The sequence below is a fragment of the Trachypithecus francoisi genome, unplaced genomic scaffold (genome assembly GCF_009764315.1).
Source record: "Trachypithecus francoisi isolate TF-2019V2 unplaced genomic scaffold, Tfra_2.0 Lachesis_group4, whole genome shotgun sequence".
Classification (NCBI taxonomy): domain Eukaryota; kingdom Metazoa; phylum Chordata; class Mammalia; order Primates; family Cercopithecidae; genus Trachypithecus; species Trachypithecus francoisi.
In genome coordinates, this window is record NW_022681469.1 from 142,458,987 (window position 1) to 142,474,965 (window position 15,979).

The following is a 15,979-nucleotide window of genomic DNA, read 5'->3' on the forward strand; positions in this document are numbered from 1 at the left end:
TCAAGGTAAATCACGTGGATATCGTCACGTGTTACTTCTTCAATCAAGCAAATGTAAGAACTTCTACAATGGCAAGATCGTGGTGTTATTGTTAGAAGAGGAAGGTTCTAGGAAAGGAGCTTTACATCTAAATATTTTTTCATATTCTTGTCAGATTCCCACAGACAGCTCTTTGGAGAAGATGGTGTGTTCAGTCTTGTCCAGCACATCAGAGGATGAAGCTGAGAAACGGGGCCACGTTGGAGACTGCAACCCCAAGTGGTCAGAAGCCAAAAACTATCTTGTCCATGCAGTCAGCTGGCTGAGAGTCTACCAGCAGGTGCTGTCCCCTGTCTATATGTTCTGTTCAAAGGTGTGTCAGTTTGAGTGTCCAAATCCATTCTCCTCCCCTGCCCCGCCATGTTGTTTACTGTTGGATTTCATGTCCCTCCCAGGAAAGGGACATAAAATGGCCCCACATCCTGGCCATTGAGTGCACTTTGTCCCATGTGCATCAACTGGCTCCAGCTCCATAGGCCTAGGCCCTCAACACTCATCACCAAACAGTCCATCCTAGGCTTGCACACGCACCTTGGCAACTCAGAAGTTCCTAGACCCATGCTCCGTTATTGGTGCATGAGATTGCCCTGGAGTACTTTGACCAGCTCTTTGGACATTTGCATGCTAGCATTCAGCATCCTTCTAGCACTTTGAGCTCTGGACTGGCCTTGTCCCTTCACTCTGGTTTTGACCAGAAGCTCTGTGCACAAACAGTGACTGTGATTTCAGTGACCATAATTTAACAACATGAAGGAGGCTCTAGTCTGTCTTTATAGAGATGTTGGTGTGGGGCAGAGTGCCGGAGTGATTAGACTGCTCCTGGTCTCGGAAGCTCACGGGACCCTGGCTGTTTCACAGCTTTGTGCTTCTTGGGGAGGTTTTGGAGACTGTGAGGCAGAGCTCCCCTGGCAGTCACTTCTCATTTGTTTTACCAGGTTTTGCTGTCTCTGTCTAATGTTCTTCCTTAAAGAACACACCTCTTTAACTTTGTCCCCTGCTAATATGTGTCATGTATAAAGACCAAAATCTCAAATAGTGGATAAAACATCATTAAAAATATATAGGTGTTGTTGTCTGCTTCATGGCACTGCAGTCACCCAGCACTAAAATAATCAAGGGACAGTGTTGAAATGACCAGCATCCAATGATCTAGTGGACACTCTTGCTTTGTGCATTATCTGGGTAACATAACTTGTGGTTAATTGAGGCGTAGTTAGCACACATACATGCACATCAGGCACCTCCCCATGCTATCGGGCTTGGACAAGAATGATCTATTTTTGTGTAATGTTGATGATAAACCACATTGCTAATTGACTTCAGTATCATCCTCCCCATGTCCATGTCATAAAATGGCACTTAGTAACTATGTATTAACTTTGGTGTATACTTAAAAATATGCAAATATATTTATGTTATCATAAATATGTCCATTTATGTTTTAAATTATATTTCATTTGTTTAAAGGTGTATGTTATTCCCTTCTCTCTTTTTTTCTCTTTGGGGGAAAAAAGAGAAATAAGGCAGAGATATATAAAGTTGTGTGCCTCCATTGTTGCAATGTGAAACCTTTAATTTCTGAGTAGAAATAAAATCATAATGCAATTGCTAACAGACATTTTTATTTACCAAAAAATAAAGATTGGCTGTCTGTCATCTAGAGTGGTCTGTTACAATTTCTTAACTACATACTGTTCTTTCCAATTTGCTGTTATTAATGCTAGTGTTTTTGTTTCCGAATTTGTAGGTGTTTGATCAGTGGCAACAGGGTAGTCTGCTTCAGAAGACACTCACAGGCATGGGCCATAGTCTGGAGGCTCTCAGGAATCAGTCTGAAGAAGAGAGCAAGCCCTGGAAGGTGGTGGCAGCTCTGCACACTGTGCTGCTCCTGCTGAATGATAGCTTGGTGGCAGATGGCCCAAAAGAGAATCATACATTTCCAAAGATGTAAGGCGCATTTCCCTGTTTGATTATTGATTAGGTGGATGACGCAGAATTTTAAAGAGTGCGTGATGATACAGAATGTGTTAGGAACGCATTCTGTAAAACTATAGCTAAACAATGAATTTCTAGTTAGCAAATGGGAAATCAGAGGCTTTCACTGTGGACCATCACCAGGGTAGAAGTCTTGGCAGCACTCTGGATGTCTATTCAGAGGCTGCAATACACCGAATATGGGAGCAATATTTGAGAAGGTGTCAGTTTCCTGGATTTTAGATTTTATGTCTTTGGCATTTGTTTAAAAATGAATAAATACATTTCAGAGGCATTTTTATGTACAGAACTACCTTACGTGAGTAGCTCTTTTCCTAGAATCTTCCTCTTCTAAAACTGTGTTTTTATATTTACTTAAAGATTTTGTATAGTTGAAGCATTTACGTAAGGTCTAGAAATATTTTAGAAGTAGGAAATGGTGGAACTTGTTTCTTCCTTTTTGAAGATAACCACAATTTATTCACCAAAATAGCCGACTAGATCTTTTCCCTCAGTAGGTGTGGCAGTTTGTAGTAACTTGAGTCTTATTATCCTTCTGAAGTTAAGGCTTTCTTTGGAAAAGAACAATATGATTTCTCAATATTATCTCAAAAATGTTCATTTCAAACCAGGTCACACAAATTCTTGCTCTCTGTGTACCATGAAGGAGAGTTGTGATGACAGAATTGGATAGGACCATATTGTGTTATTATGATTACTTAAGAAATAGCAATTCTAAACACTTTGAATTCTTTCACGTATTCTGGAACTGTTAGCAAACAGGATCTTGCTTTCAAAGGTCCTATTTCCTAACTTTTACTTAAGAGATGTTCTGGGGCGTGAGGTGATGGTGCTAGAGGCAGCAATACAGTTCCCCATCGGAGCCATAAAAGCTGCAGGAGGATGGATGCAGGGAGCCAGCAAGGATGCCCTGAAGCAGTGATCTAGGCAAAGGGCAGGGACAAAACATCTATCATAAATGAACAAATGCAGGGACATTGCATTGGGGATATTGAAAACCTCCCTGCTGGTCTGTTACTTAATGCACATTAATAGAAACATCACATTAAGTAATTATCCCACAAATCTCGAATGCCCCCTGTCACTTTAGCCTAGATTTTGCCTGCTCTGTGCCAGGCCAGGGGATTGAAGCCCCAGGAAGCTGTATCTGGCTCTTAGTCCTACAAAAATTGGGGAAGCTGAAGACTACACCACACTCTAGGTACAAAGCTAGGATAGCCCTCATTCTTCTGCCCCCATGTATAATTTCCACACATTCTCAGTGCCAGGACGATGAGGCCCAAACACTGGCTTTGCTGTTCACCTGCTGTTTTTTTTTTTTTTCTTTGTTTTGTTTTGCTTTGAGACAGAGTCTCGCTCTGTCACCCAGGCTGAAGTGGGATGGTGCGATCTTGGCTCCCCGCAACCTCCACCTCTCAGACTCAAGCGATTCTCCTGCCTTAGCCTCCTGAGTAGATGAGATTACAGGCTCAAGCCACTACTGCCCAGCTAATTTTTGCAATTTTAGTAGAGACAGGGTTTCACCATATTGGCCAGGCTGGTCTTGAACTCCTGGCCTCAAGTGATCTGCCCTCTTCGGCCTCCCAAAGTGCTGGAATTCCAGGCGTGAGCCACCACACCTGGCCACCTTCAGCCTTCTCTAAATCTTTCTGAGGTTTACATGCACCCTTAGCAGAAAACTGTGTATCTTTTATCATTAGCTTTGGTCCAAGAAACCCCATCCTTTTTTTCCTACCCTGTCTCCACAGCCAATTGTTCATATCTTTTTCTTTTCCTAAGCTGCAACGTTCACCCAAAAGAAATGGAAATCACACCAGACTCTCAATTTTCTACTGAGTTCTTCATGCCAATACAGACTGCCTTTTCTTCTCCAGGTTCTGTCTGGTTCCTGCCCACATCCCTGCATTCGGGATGGCTGAGGTGTGGGAGCTCTTCAAACAGGCTCTAGCAGATAGTGTGGATTTTGGCAAGGCGAGGACTCACAGAGGTGCCTCTGGGCCCTCCAGCAAGGACTCGCCCTTCAATGTCGCACGTTGTTGTGAATGTGAAGTGTCTGTTCACAGATGTGGGGGGAATAGTCCCTAGGGTCTGGCCATGTGGTATCCCTGCTTGTCAGAGTTTAAAGAGACTTGACAGTAAGATCCAGGTTCCAAGCAACACAGCATTTTTTTTTTCCTTGGGGAAAATAAAATAATCTCTTTCTCACTTTCTAGTTCTTTCCAGGAGCCACTCTGCTTCCTTCTCAGTGTAACCCAAAGAGTCAGAGCAATGACTAACCTAAGCCCAGTTCATTCTGCAGGTGGCCAATTCCAAAAGCCGTGCTTCCAGCTTCACTATAGCACGAGGTGTCAGGATTCTGGTCAGCAGCCGGAAAGCCCAAGCATGTGACTGTGATGGAGCAATTGCTCCGCATTGTAGGGTGATGACGTGGGGATGGGTACCCCTTCCTGCTGGTGTCTCATAGGAGAATTATCACTGGGACCTTGCTCGCTCTCTCTGTTCCCTCTACAGTGGTCAGGTCCATCAGCTCTCCAGCTAGAGAATAGCAGCAACTATTTATCAAGCCTGTATTCAACCCCAAACTATCAAGGTGCCATGAAGAGACTGACCTCTATGACACAGAAGTCCAAATGGACACCAGGCACTCAAAGCTGTGGGATGGCTCCAGCCAGTAGAACATTTTGCTTGGGCTTCAAGTAGCTACATCTCTTTCTGCTTTTCTCTTTTTGTAGCTCGCCTCATTTATCAAGGGTGAGGATTTCATGTAGTTGCTCAAAGACACAGAAAGCCTGGAGTCACCTGCTTTGGGCAGTTCTGCCGCCCACAGTGTGACTGTGTCTTGCTCCTCCCTCTCCCATATTTATTTCCAATTTCAGGTTCTTCACATTATCAAACTCATTTTCTTTCCAGCTTCTTTTCTCAGTTATTTCTTCCATGTCTGGAGCCCATTAGTATGACACTCCAGGGACTGTTTGTATTGAGCTGCCTGGCTGGTCGTTCTTCCTTTGACTTTGGAGAATCCTACAGGCATTGCCAATTGGCCCAAGTTGGGACCACTGCAATGGGTCCTGTCCACCACCACACACCATCTTTATGTTTTGAAACTTTTCTCAAAATATTTTTCTATGTCTCATTAACTATAGGCTTCAAGGCAAATGTTTTTAGATCCCATGTGAAACTTTACCATAACCCTCACTTCTTTTACACAGTACTAGGAATATACTTTTCCATGTTGGGGTAAAGAGAATGTTTAATCCATATTCAGTACCAAAAGAATCTCCAAATCGGGTGACTCAAACAATGCAATTTGTCAAGAACCTGGTTGTGTGATGAAGTGTGACTTTCAGTCTGGTGAACACACTTCTCAAAGTAGTGGAATATTTTCCTTTGAATGGAATTTTTATTTCCCTAGTTGACACTTTGAACTACTTTTCATTTCATTTCATTTATTTATTTTTGCACTCAGATTACACCATCTGTGGAAACTGCAAAGCTTGCTGCAAAACCTGCCCCAGTGGCCGGCACTGAAGAGATTTCTTCAGCTTGATGGAGCTCTCAGAAATGCGATAGCTCAGAATTTACATTTTGTCCAAGGTAAGCTAGCTCTGGTGTTATTTGTCCCTGACTCACTAAGAGTAAACATGAAATTTATTGGAAAATGGACTTGAAACTGCCTGATACATTGTAAAGTTGGGAGATAACTTTGCTGGCATCGTATGTATATTTATGCTTTGCTCTGATGCCTTCTAGGGAATTTAAAATACAGCACACCAAGGCTAAATAAACAATGAGGGCACTGTGAAGAGCGCATCCTTCTGTTTTCCTTAAGCCCATGTTGTGGCCTATGACAAGCAGTGTCTTAGGGCTGGGTTGACTTTCACATTCACAGCAGCATCCATGGTTTTCAGGCTGGAAAGGGACCTTAGTGCATTGTGAATAAGCGAATCTTTTGTATTCTGTTCCTTCTACTGCCTCCTCCCACCACTGCTCCTTGGTGTCTGGTAGGGAGAGCGTGTTCCCCCTGGGTTTGCAGAATGCCCTTCTTTGAATTTTCTTGACTATGGTGAGCATTATTCCTTCGGCCCTCTTCTGAGGAAGTCGGGTTTGCACTTTTGCCCAGATGGGCTGCAGCCTTTTCATTTTCTCAGGGAGAAGAGGGAAAATGTGAGGGGGTTGTTACTTTAGAAGCAAAACTCTTCTGTAACTAAAAACTCATACTCACTAGTCTTTGGAAAGGATAAAATGATATTATAATGACTCCTGTTTTCCTTTCTAAGGAAGAGAAGAAAATGTATAATAATAGGTCAAGTTTTTAAAAATCCATGTTTTCAGGATCCAGTTTATTGATTCATGGCCATGTGTAGGAGTCAAGCTTACCTACCTTAGGTGAATAATGATCAATTTGTGTACTTTGCAGAAGTCCTCATTTGCCTGGAGACATCAGCTAATGATTTTAAATGGTTTGAACTTGAGCAATTGAAACTGGAAAAGGATGTGTTCTTTTGGGAGCTAAAACAGGTAAAGCACAGCAGAGTTATAAATAAGCAATTTTAATAAAACATTCAAGAAGCTATTGCAATATTCAATTTTGCTCCTTTTGTGAATTGTGCTAGCAAAAAAAGGAAACAACATGCAGGTTTTCCAAAACCTTATGTCGCGTTTAAAATGTTTATCATTGCTTATTGTATTTGCAGTTCTTGAGCCCACGAAGAGGGTATCTAAGCCTCTTTAAATGTTATTCCTTCCCACTCTTATTAATCTTTTAGATGTTGGCGAAGAATGCTGTCTGCCCGAATGGTGGTTTCTCTGAGAAGGAGGTCTTTTTGTCCCCTGGAAACTCCAGCATATGGGATGGTCTCCAGGGACTGGTGTGCTATTGTAACTCCTCTGAGACCAGTGTTTTAAACAAGCTACTTGGTTCAGTAGAGGATGCTGTAAGTATTCTACCATCTTAGCTCTTCTAAGAGCACCAGTTTAAGATTAAATTCACCAAAGATGCTAATATTTAACCTGGAGTTTTGATGAGGAAAGTTTTGCCATGAGCCCATACACTTAAAGGAAGCTGGCTCTCTGAACTTCAGCCGCCCTTCAGTGCTGGCCCTTCTGTCTGACTGAAAGGTTGTATGCCACTCGCCTGGCGAAAACCTACTTGAAATTCCTCAAACTTTCAAAACAGGCCACTTCTGCTTTTCTGGCTTCCTGGATCCTTGATCTGCTTCATTTTTGGCTGCACATGCTAAGAAAAGCAGAGGAACCTCTCTGGTGATTAGTCAATCCCACAAAGCTGTGGCTTTGAGTGGTTTGCAGGCTTTACAAGTCATGTTCCTCTCATGTAACTGCCCAGGACAATGGGCTACCCCTGCTGAGTGCTCAAGTGTGACTGCAGAATGTTGAACGATTTGTTTGGAAGGATTATTTTGTCAAGTTCCAGCCCATATTCTTCTTACTGAGAATTAAAATTATAGTATTTATATTTTTAGAGTTCATTTGTCTTTCTCAGTATTACCTGTTTTTTTTATATCCTTCCTTATATATACCATGGAACTAAAACCAGTGAAAGAATGAAACTAGTGAAATATAAATGATGTCACAGCAAGATGAAAATTGGGATAGTAATTGAATACTGTGCTTATTTCAATCAATGATTTCTTAGCATCTACTCTGGGCATGACGGTATGCTGAAGGGAGTATAAGCATGAAGAAGACACTATCTTGGTAGAGAAGGGCGGACAATAATGAGAGCCTTGGAGCTCAGCATCTAGGAGTCTTCCCAAATAAGTCAATGAGCCTTAGATAAGGTGTAAGATTTGGAAGCAAAGAGAAGTCAGGAGAGGATGCTAGGCAGGCAGAAAAGTGTATGTGAAGGGCTGGGCATGGTAGCTCATGCCTGTAGTCCCAGCACTGTGAGAGGTCTAGGTGGGCAGATCTTTTGAGCCCAGGAGTTTAAGACCAACCTGGGCAACATAGCTAAACCCTGTCCCTACAAAAACAAAAACAAAAACAAAAATTAGCCAGATGTGGTGGCACACACCTGTAATACCAGCTACTCAGGAGGCTGAGGTGGGAGAATTGCTTGAGCCCAGCAGGTCAAGGCTGCAGTGAGCCATAATCACACCATTGCACTCCAGCCTGGGTAACAATGTGAGACCCTATTAAAAAAATGAAAAATAAATAAAGAAGAATAGTGTATGTGAATGCATGCAGGCACAAAAAAAATCACCTGTTTGCAAATACCTTTCTTGTGACTGGATGTCAGTTCTTTCCTGGCAGAAATCCCATCCCAAATTTCTTTTTATCTGTAAAGCCTAACTTGTAGTCTCATACAAAGTAGGGAACTATATATTTATAGGTTACATATACTTGAGATAGCCTTTCTGATGATGCCTAGGATACATATCACTAACAAATCACCCCAAAGTTCAGTGACCTAAAACAAAGCACATTCTTTTCTTTCTCTTCTGACTATGGGTTGACTGGGTTCAGTCGGGGTGGTTCTTCTGATGGTCTTACTGGGCATCATTCATGTAGTTGCAGTCAGGTGGCTGTGAGGGCTGGAGTCTGGTTAGCTAGGATACTGAGATGAGGGCCTCTCATTCTCCTCTCAGACTCAAGATGTCTCTTCTCCAGGTAGCCTCTCTATATGGCCTTTCAGCAGGGTAACCAGACTTCTGACATGGCTATCCAGGGATCTTGCACACAAGCAAGAACAAGGCAAGGAGGGAGAGTAGAAGCTGCCACTCCTCAGAGAAGGTAGGATTGGAACTGGCACAATCTGGCACAATTCACTTCTGCTGCCTTTTGTGGGCTTGTGTGAGCCAGATCTCAGCCTAGAGGAATTGTGGAAGGTGGTACTAAGAGTGAGACTCTCAGGGGGTCTTGATTCACAGGTTACTTGTCACAACCAGTGAACACAGATAGCTATGACACTGGGTCCCATCCTACTTTATTATTGGATTAAGTTTTATTTTTGGACTTATTAACCTGAACATGAGTAGAGATTCAAGTCTGGAACTATAACTTAGATAATTACCATGCCATAGGGCACGATCTTTGATGTACAGTTTGAGTGGACCCCTTGTTAAGTGATACAAGGTAAAGGCTGCATCTCAAATACGCACATTTGAATTGCTGTATTTATTATAAGCAATATCTTCTTTTCTTGTTAAGGATCATATTTTGCAAGAGGTCATTACTTGGCACACAAATATGTCAGTTTTAACACCTGAAGAATATTTGGACTGGCAGGAACTTGAGATGCAGCTGTCAGAAGCAAGCCTTTCCTGTACTCGGCTCTTCCTGCTGCTGGGAGCTGATCCCTCTCCTGAGAATAATGTCTTTTCTAGTGACTGCAAGCACCAGCTTATCTCCACAGTGTAAGTACATGTTCGTGGGAAACTTATAAACAATTGGGACATCAAAATGATTTCAACTGCACCTTCTACACAAATGATAGATCAATATGGTAGATTATATTTTGAATAGAAAGAGGTTCAATTTATTTTAAAAATATTAAACTACTGGTACTGTTGGAAAGCATCTAAAAACTGTAAAATATGAAACGGTTCCCTTAATGTTTAACCACTGACTTAATCTTTCATTTGAAATGGAGGATCCCTGGTAAGTCCAAGGTATGCATGTGATTGAAGTTCTTGTTTGTGTCATTACTCAGAAATCGTGCATTAACTACCAATAGGAAGCTTCTCTTGGGAGCTGTAACGGTACATAAAATTTGCCTTGTTTTTATTTTATGACTCTGTGAATTATATGTGTGATCAATTTCTATTTTCCTTGACTGCTAGGAAGTTCTTCGTCAAATATGTCAAATAGGGAATATTTATTTTCTTAATCTTTAAGTTCACTCCCTGTTATGGTCTTTAATTTTCCTCTTTTTTTACTTGTTGACTTATTCTGTCTTATATTTTATGTATTCTCATAAGTTGCTTTCCTCATTTTTGAAGTCAAGGTAGAGGAGTGTGTAAACAAACTAAAAAAATCAGTAGAACTATTTCTACCACTTATGTAAGATTCTATTTCCTTACATAAGTGGACTGCCATGCATTTGCATATATTTGTTTTTAGAAAAATTTATAATGATCTAACTGTCATCTGCAAGATCATTTTTAAATTTTAGTTTTCTCTGGATTCTTTTTGACTGCAGGATATTTCATACACTTGAAAAAGCTCAGTTTTCCCTGGAACAAGCATATTATTGGAAAGACTTCATAAAGTTTATCAGGAAGACTTGCGAAGTGGCCCATTATGTAAACATGCAAGACATTTTCCAGAATAGACTGTTGGGTAAGTCAGTAGCCTAAATTACAGGAATGGGGGATGTTTTCCCCCTTTAGTGAGGTAACAATTTCCTGAGAGTCTATCCTATTTAACAAAGGTGGGCTTAAAAATGGGTCGCTCTCCAAGCACAATTTGGCATTGTGATTATAATTTTTTCTCATCAATTATGACAAGATCTACCAGAAGTCCTGGTTTGACTGAGCCACGTTGTTCCTGCAAAATTTATAATAGTGACTCCTTTTATGCTCAAGACTGTCCTAGTTTGGGTGATAAATACTTCTATATGCAGACTAGTCATGATCCTACTTAAAAGAGTCCAGATTTTCTGCTGTGGCCCTTCTCACTTTACTTAGCATTAAGACTGATGCTCCCACTGGGGACAACACCCCATGATCCTGTAGAATGAAACACAGATTGCTTTTCTGTATACACACACTGAACACTTACAACACTTCTGTGACCGTATGTGTGGATTTGTTCCCCAACAAGCAATTCTCCATTTCTCCACTGACACTAACTGGGTGTCCTACAATTCAATTCAATTCTCGCACTATCTACCTGGAATTAGCATCAGATCCTACAGGTTAAGGGCTCAGTCCCACAAGATTGCCCCTACTTCAGAGGCCAACCCCAAGTTCAGGCTTCCCTTCTCACTTCTGATCAATTGAGTATAAATCAGGATTCTCATGAGCCTCTCGTGTTCAATAATTTGCTGATACAAGTCACAGAATGCAGAAAAACAGTTTACTTCCTAGGTTACTGGTTTATTAAGCAGATATAATTTAGGAACAGTAGATGGAAGAAATGCATAGGGCGAGGTATGTGGGGGCATGGAGCTTCTATGCCCTCTCCAGGCCTACCACCCTCCCAGCACCTCCATGTCCTCATCAACCTACGAGCATTCTGAACACTGCCCTTTTGGGTTTTTATGGAAGCTTCCTTATGTAGGCATGATATCTTAAATCATTGGCCGTTAGTGATTGACTCAACCACCATCCCTCTCTCCCCTACCTAGAGGTAAGAGGGAAGGTAAGGGAATGAGAGGAGGGAGGCACAAGTTACAGTGAACCAAGATCGTACCACTGCACTCCAGCCTGGGCAACAGCGTAAGATTCTGTCTCAAGAAAAAAAAAAATTCAAGTGTAACTTCCCTTTAATGAGAAAACATATTCTGAATGTTTTAATATTTTGAATTTGTTGAGATATGCTTTATGGCCTATATGTTCATTGATTAATGTATGTGCTCCTCGAAAGCATGTGAATTCTGTCATTGCTGGATAGAGTAGTTTATATTGTTAATTAGGTCAACTATATTAATTGTGTTGCTCAAATCATTCATATCTTATTTGTGTCTTATTTGCTTCTTTTATCAGTTACTAATACAAAATACAAGTAGATTTGTCTATTCTCTTTTTGTTTTATCAGAATTTGCTGTATATAATTTGAAGTTACATTATTAGGTGCAAAAAATCTACAATAAATACATATTCTTATTGGATGGACTCTTCTCATTAGGAAATGACACTCTTACTCTAGAATTGTTTTTGCCTTAAAAATTGGCATAATCTAATAAAATGTTAGTATTAGTCCTAGTTGGTGCCCCAATGTTTAGCTGAAACACCACTTTAATTAAATTTATTATTAAGTGTTTTTTCTCTTTTGATGCTATTGAAAATAGAATTGCTTTCCTTTACAATTGTTAATTGTTGGTGTATAGAAATGCAACTGATTTTTGGATAATGATTTTGTATCTTGCCACTTTGCTGACTTAGTTTATTAGTTCTAAGAGTTTTTTTTTGTGTTGAATATTTAGGGTTTTCTATATATAAGTTTATGTTGTCTGTGAAAATAAATAATTTTATTTGGATGCCCTTCCTTCCTTCCTTCCTTCCTTCTTCCTTCCTTCCTTCCTTCCTTCTTCCCTCCCTCCCTTCCTCCCTTCCTTCCCTTCCTTCCTTCCTTCTTCCCTCCCTCCCTCCCTCCCTTCCTTCCTTCCTTCATTTCTTTTCCCCCTTTACTTCCCTTTCTTCCTTCCTCCCTCCCTCCTTCCCTTCCCTTCCCTTCCCTTCCCTTCCCTTCCCGTCCCGTCCCGTCCCTTCCTTCCCTTCCCTTCCCTTCCCTTCCCTTCCTTCCTTCCCTTCCCTTCCCTTCCCTTCCCTTCTTTCCCTTTCTTTCTCCTAATTGCTGTGGCTAGACCTTTCAGTAATATGCTGAATACAAGTGGCAAAAGTGGCATCCTTGCCTTGTTTCAGCTCGAAGTGGAAACACTTTGTCTTTTACCATTGAGTATGGTGTTTGCTGTGGGCCTTTCATTATGGTTTTATTATGTTGAGGTAGTGTTCTATTCCTAGTTTGTTAAGTGTTATGAAAGGGTGTTAAATTTTGTCAAACTTTTTATCTGCATCAATTGAGATGATTATGTGTTTTCTTTCCTTCATTCTGTTAGTGTGGTATATTGCATTGATTTATTTTTGTGTGTTGAACCATCTTTGCATTATAAGAATAAATGTTACTTGTTCATAATATATAATCCTTTTAATTAATTCTTTTTTTTTTTGCTATTTAGTTCTGTTTTTGTTTTATTTTGTGTTTGTGTTTATTTTTTATTTTCATAGGTTTTGGGGAAACAAGTGGTATTTGGTTACAGGAAAAAGTTCTTTAGTGGTGATTTCTGAGATTTGGGCGCACCATCATCTGAGCAGTATACACTGTACCCAATTTGTAGCCTTTTATTCCTCACCTACAACCCTTTCGCCCTGAGTCCTCAAAGTCCACTGTATCATTCTTATGCCTTTGCATCCTCATAGCTTAGGTCCCACTTATGAGTGAAAACATACAGTGTTTAGGGTTTTCCATTTTTGAGTTACTGCACGTAGAATAATGGTCTCCAGTTCCATCCAGGTCACTGCGAATGCCATTATTTTGTTCCTTTTTATGGCTGAATAGTATTCCATGGTATATATGTATACCAGAATTTCTTTATCCACTTGTTGGTTGATGGGCATTTGGGTTGGCTCCATATTTTTGCAATTGCGAATTATGCTGCTATAAACATTTGCTATTGAATTCCATTTGCTAGCATTTTGTTGAGGTTTTTGCATCAGTGTTTATCAGGGATATTGGTCTATACATTTCCTTTCTTGTGCAATCTTTGTCTGGTTTTGGTCTCAGGGTAAAGCTGACCTCATAACATTTGAAAGTGTTTTCTTTTCTTCATTATTTTGGAAGAGTTTGAGGAGGATTCATGTTAATTTTTCTTTAAATATTTGGTAGAATTTACCAGTGAAGCTGTTGGGGTTCTGGGATTTTGATGGTTGAGAGATTTTTTATTGCTAACTCAAGCTCCTTCCTAGTTATTAGTCTGTTCTGATTTTCTGGTTTTGTTTTTTCGTAAATCGATCTTGGTAGATCGGTCGCTCTAGGATTTTACTCACTTCCTCTAGGTTATCTAACTTTTAATATGCAGTTGTTCATAGTATTCTCCAGTAATCCTTTTTGTTTATATAAAACCAGTTATAATGCCCATTTTTGTGTCTGATTATAGTTATTGGAGTCTTCTCATAGTTTTCTTTGTCAATCTGGATAATAATTTGTCAATATTGTTGATCTTTAAAATAATCAACTTTTGATTTTGTTGATTCTCTCATTTATATTTCATTTATCTCTATTCTAATAATTAGTAGTTCCTTCCTTCTGCTGGTTTTGGGTTCTACATCCTTAAGGCATAAAGTTCAGTTAATAATTTGTGATCTTTTCTTTAAATGTAAACATTCACAGCTTTATACGTTCCTCTTAGTGCTGTTTCACTTATATCTCACTAACTTTTGGTGTGTTGTATTTTATTTTCAATTATCTCACAATATTTTTTAATTTCCCTTGTGATTTCTTCTTTGGCCTATTTGTTTGAGTGTATTATTGAATTTCCCCACATTTTTCAGTTTTGTTTCTACTATTACTTTCTAGTTTCATTACATTGTAATAAGAAAACACACTTTGTATTATTTAAATCTTTTAAGATATATTAAGACTTGTTTTGTAGCTTAACATGTAGTTTATCTTGGGGAATGTTCTATATAGACTTGAGAAAAATATGTATTATGCTGCTGTTGAGTGGAACGTTTTGTATATGTTTGTTAGGTCTAATTTTTATGTAGTGTTGTTCAATTTCTCTATTTCCTTTTTCTTTTTCTTCTTACTGATGTTTTGTTTGGTTGTTCTATCTATTACTAATAGTGGGGTACTGAAGTCTCCTACTGTTGTAGTAGAACTGTTATCTTTCTCTTCAATTCTGTCAATGTTTGCTTCATTTACTTAGGAGCTCTGATGTTTGGTGCATAGATATTAATAATTATTTTATCTGTTTTGGTGAATTGATTCTTTTATCATTATATAATGTCCTTCTTTGTGTTTTGTAACAGTTTTTGACTTAAAGTCTGTTTGTCTCATATTGGTGTGGATGCCTTATTCTCTTTTGGTTACTATTTTCATGAAATATCTTTTCTCACTCTTTCTCTGTTGACTTATGTGCATCCTTAGATCCAAAGTGCTTCTCTTGAAGACAGCGTGAAGTTGGATCCTGTATTTTCATTCATTATACTAATTTGTGTCTTTTGATAGGGGAACTTAATCCATTTACATTTAAAGTAATTATTGATAGGGAAAGACCTACTTTTGCCATTTTGACATTTGTTTTTAGACTGTCTTACAGCTTTCTTATCCCACATTTCCTGCATTACTTCCTTTTTAGTATGTGTTTAATTGACTTATGATTTGATTCACTTTTCATTGCTCTTTGTCTGTATTTAGATATATATTTTTATGCTTTATAAAAGTTATCAAGATATAAAACAAAATTACAATAATAGGTTTGTATATTTGTTCATGTATTGATCTTTACTAGAAAACTTTATATATTTGAATGACTTTACATTACTGCCTAACATTTTTTTGTTTTGACTTGGAAGACTTCCTTTAGCATTTCTTGTAAGAAAAGTTTAGTGTTAAGGAACTCTGTCAGTTTTCATTCAATTAAAAAAAAAGTGTTAATTTTACTTCCACTTTTGAAGAATAATTTGTTAAATTAGGTATTCTCAGTTGATAGGTTTTTGTTGTTGTTGTTGTTCTTTTAGTGCTTTAAATATGTCATTCAACTGCCTTCTGGCATGTAAGATAAGTCAATTGGTAATCTTATAAAAGCTCCATTTTATGTTGTAAGTCGTTTTTCTTTTGCTGCTTTTAAGATTCCCACTTTGTCTTTGACTTTCGATGGTTTCATTATAATGTGCCTTGTATGGGTCTCTTTGGGTTTATGCTACTTGAAGTTTTTCAACTTCTTGCATTTGTATATGTATTTGTTTTTCAAATGTGGAGTGTTTTCTGCCATTAATTCTTTAAATGCACTCTCTGCCCCTTTCTCTTTTTCTCATCTTCTGCCTGTGTGTATTGGTTGGCATGATGGTGTCTCATAAGTTCCTTGGGCTGTGTTCATTTTCTTTTTCTTTGCTCCTCTGGTTTGGTTGTTTCATATGACCCACCTTTAAGTTTGCTGATTCTTTCTTTTGCTTGAATTTCTAAATTCAGTTATTCAATTTTTTAGTTCCATATTTTCTTTTGGGCTCTTTGTAAATACAGCCATGCATCACTTAATAATGTG

At 39.1% G+C, this 15,979-nt stretch overlaps 1 protein-coding gene across 1 annotated transcript in view; it reads left to right on the forward strand.

Annotated features, from left to right (window-relative positions):
* ABCA13 (ATP binding cassette subfamily A member 13) overlaps positions 1-15,979 on the forward strand; it is a 503,527-nt gene that overhangs the window by 57,428 nt on the left and 430,120 nt on the right. Inside the window, exons 9-15 of the mRNA XM_033192140.1 lie at positions 155-319; positions 1,787-1,986; positions 5,501-5,628; positions 6,452-6,552; positions 6,801-6,968; positions 9,202-9,407; positions 10,193-10,332. Coding sequence (XP_033048031.1) covers positions 155-319; positions 1,787-1,986; positions 5,501-5,628; positions 6,452-6,552; positions 6,801-6,968; positions 9,202-9,407; positions 10,193-10,332 — 1,108 coding nt within the window. The remainder of the gene's footprint in view (positions 1-154; positions 320-1,786; positions 1,987-5,500; positions 5,629-6,451; positions 6,553-6,800; positions 6,969-9,201; positions 9,408-10,192; positions 10,333-15,979) is intronic.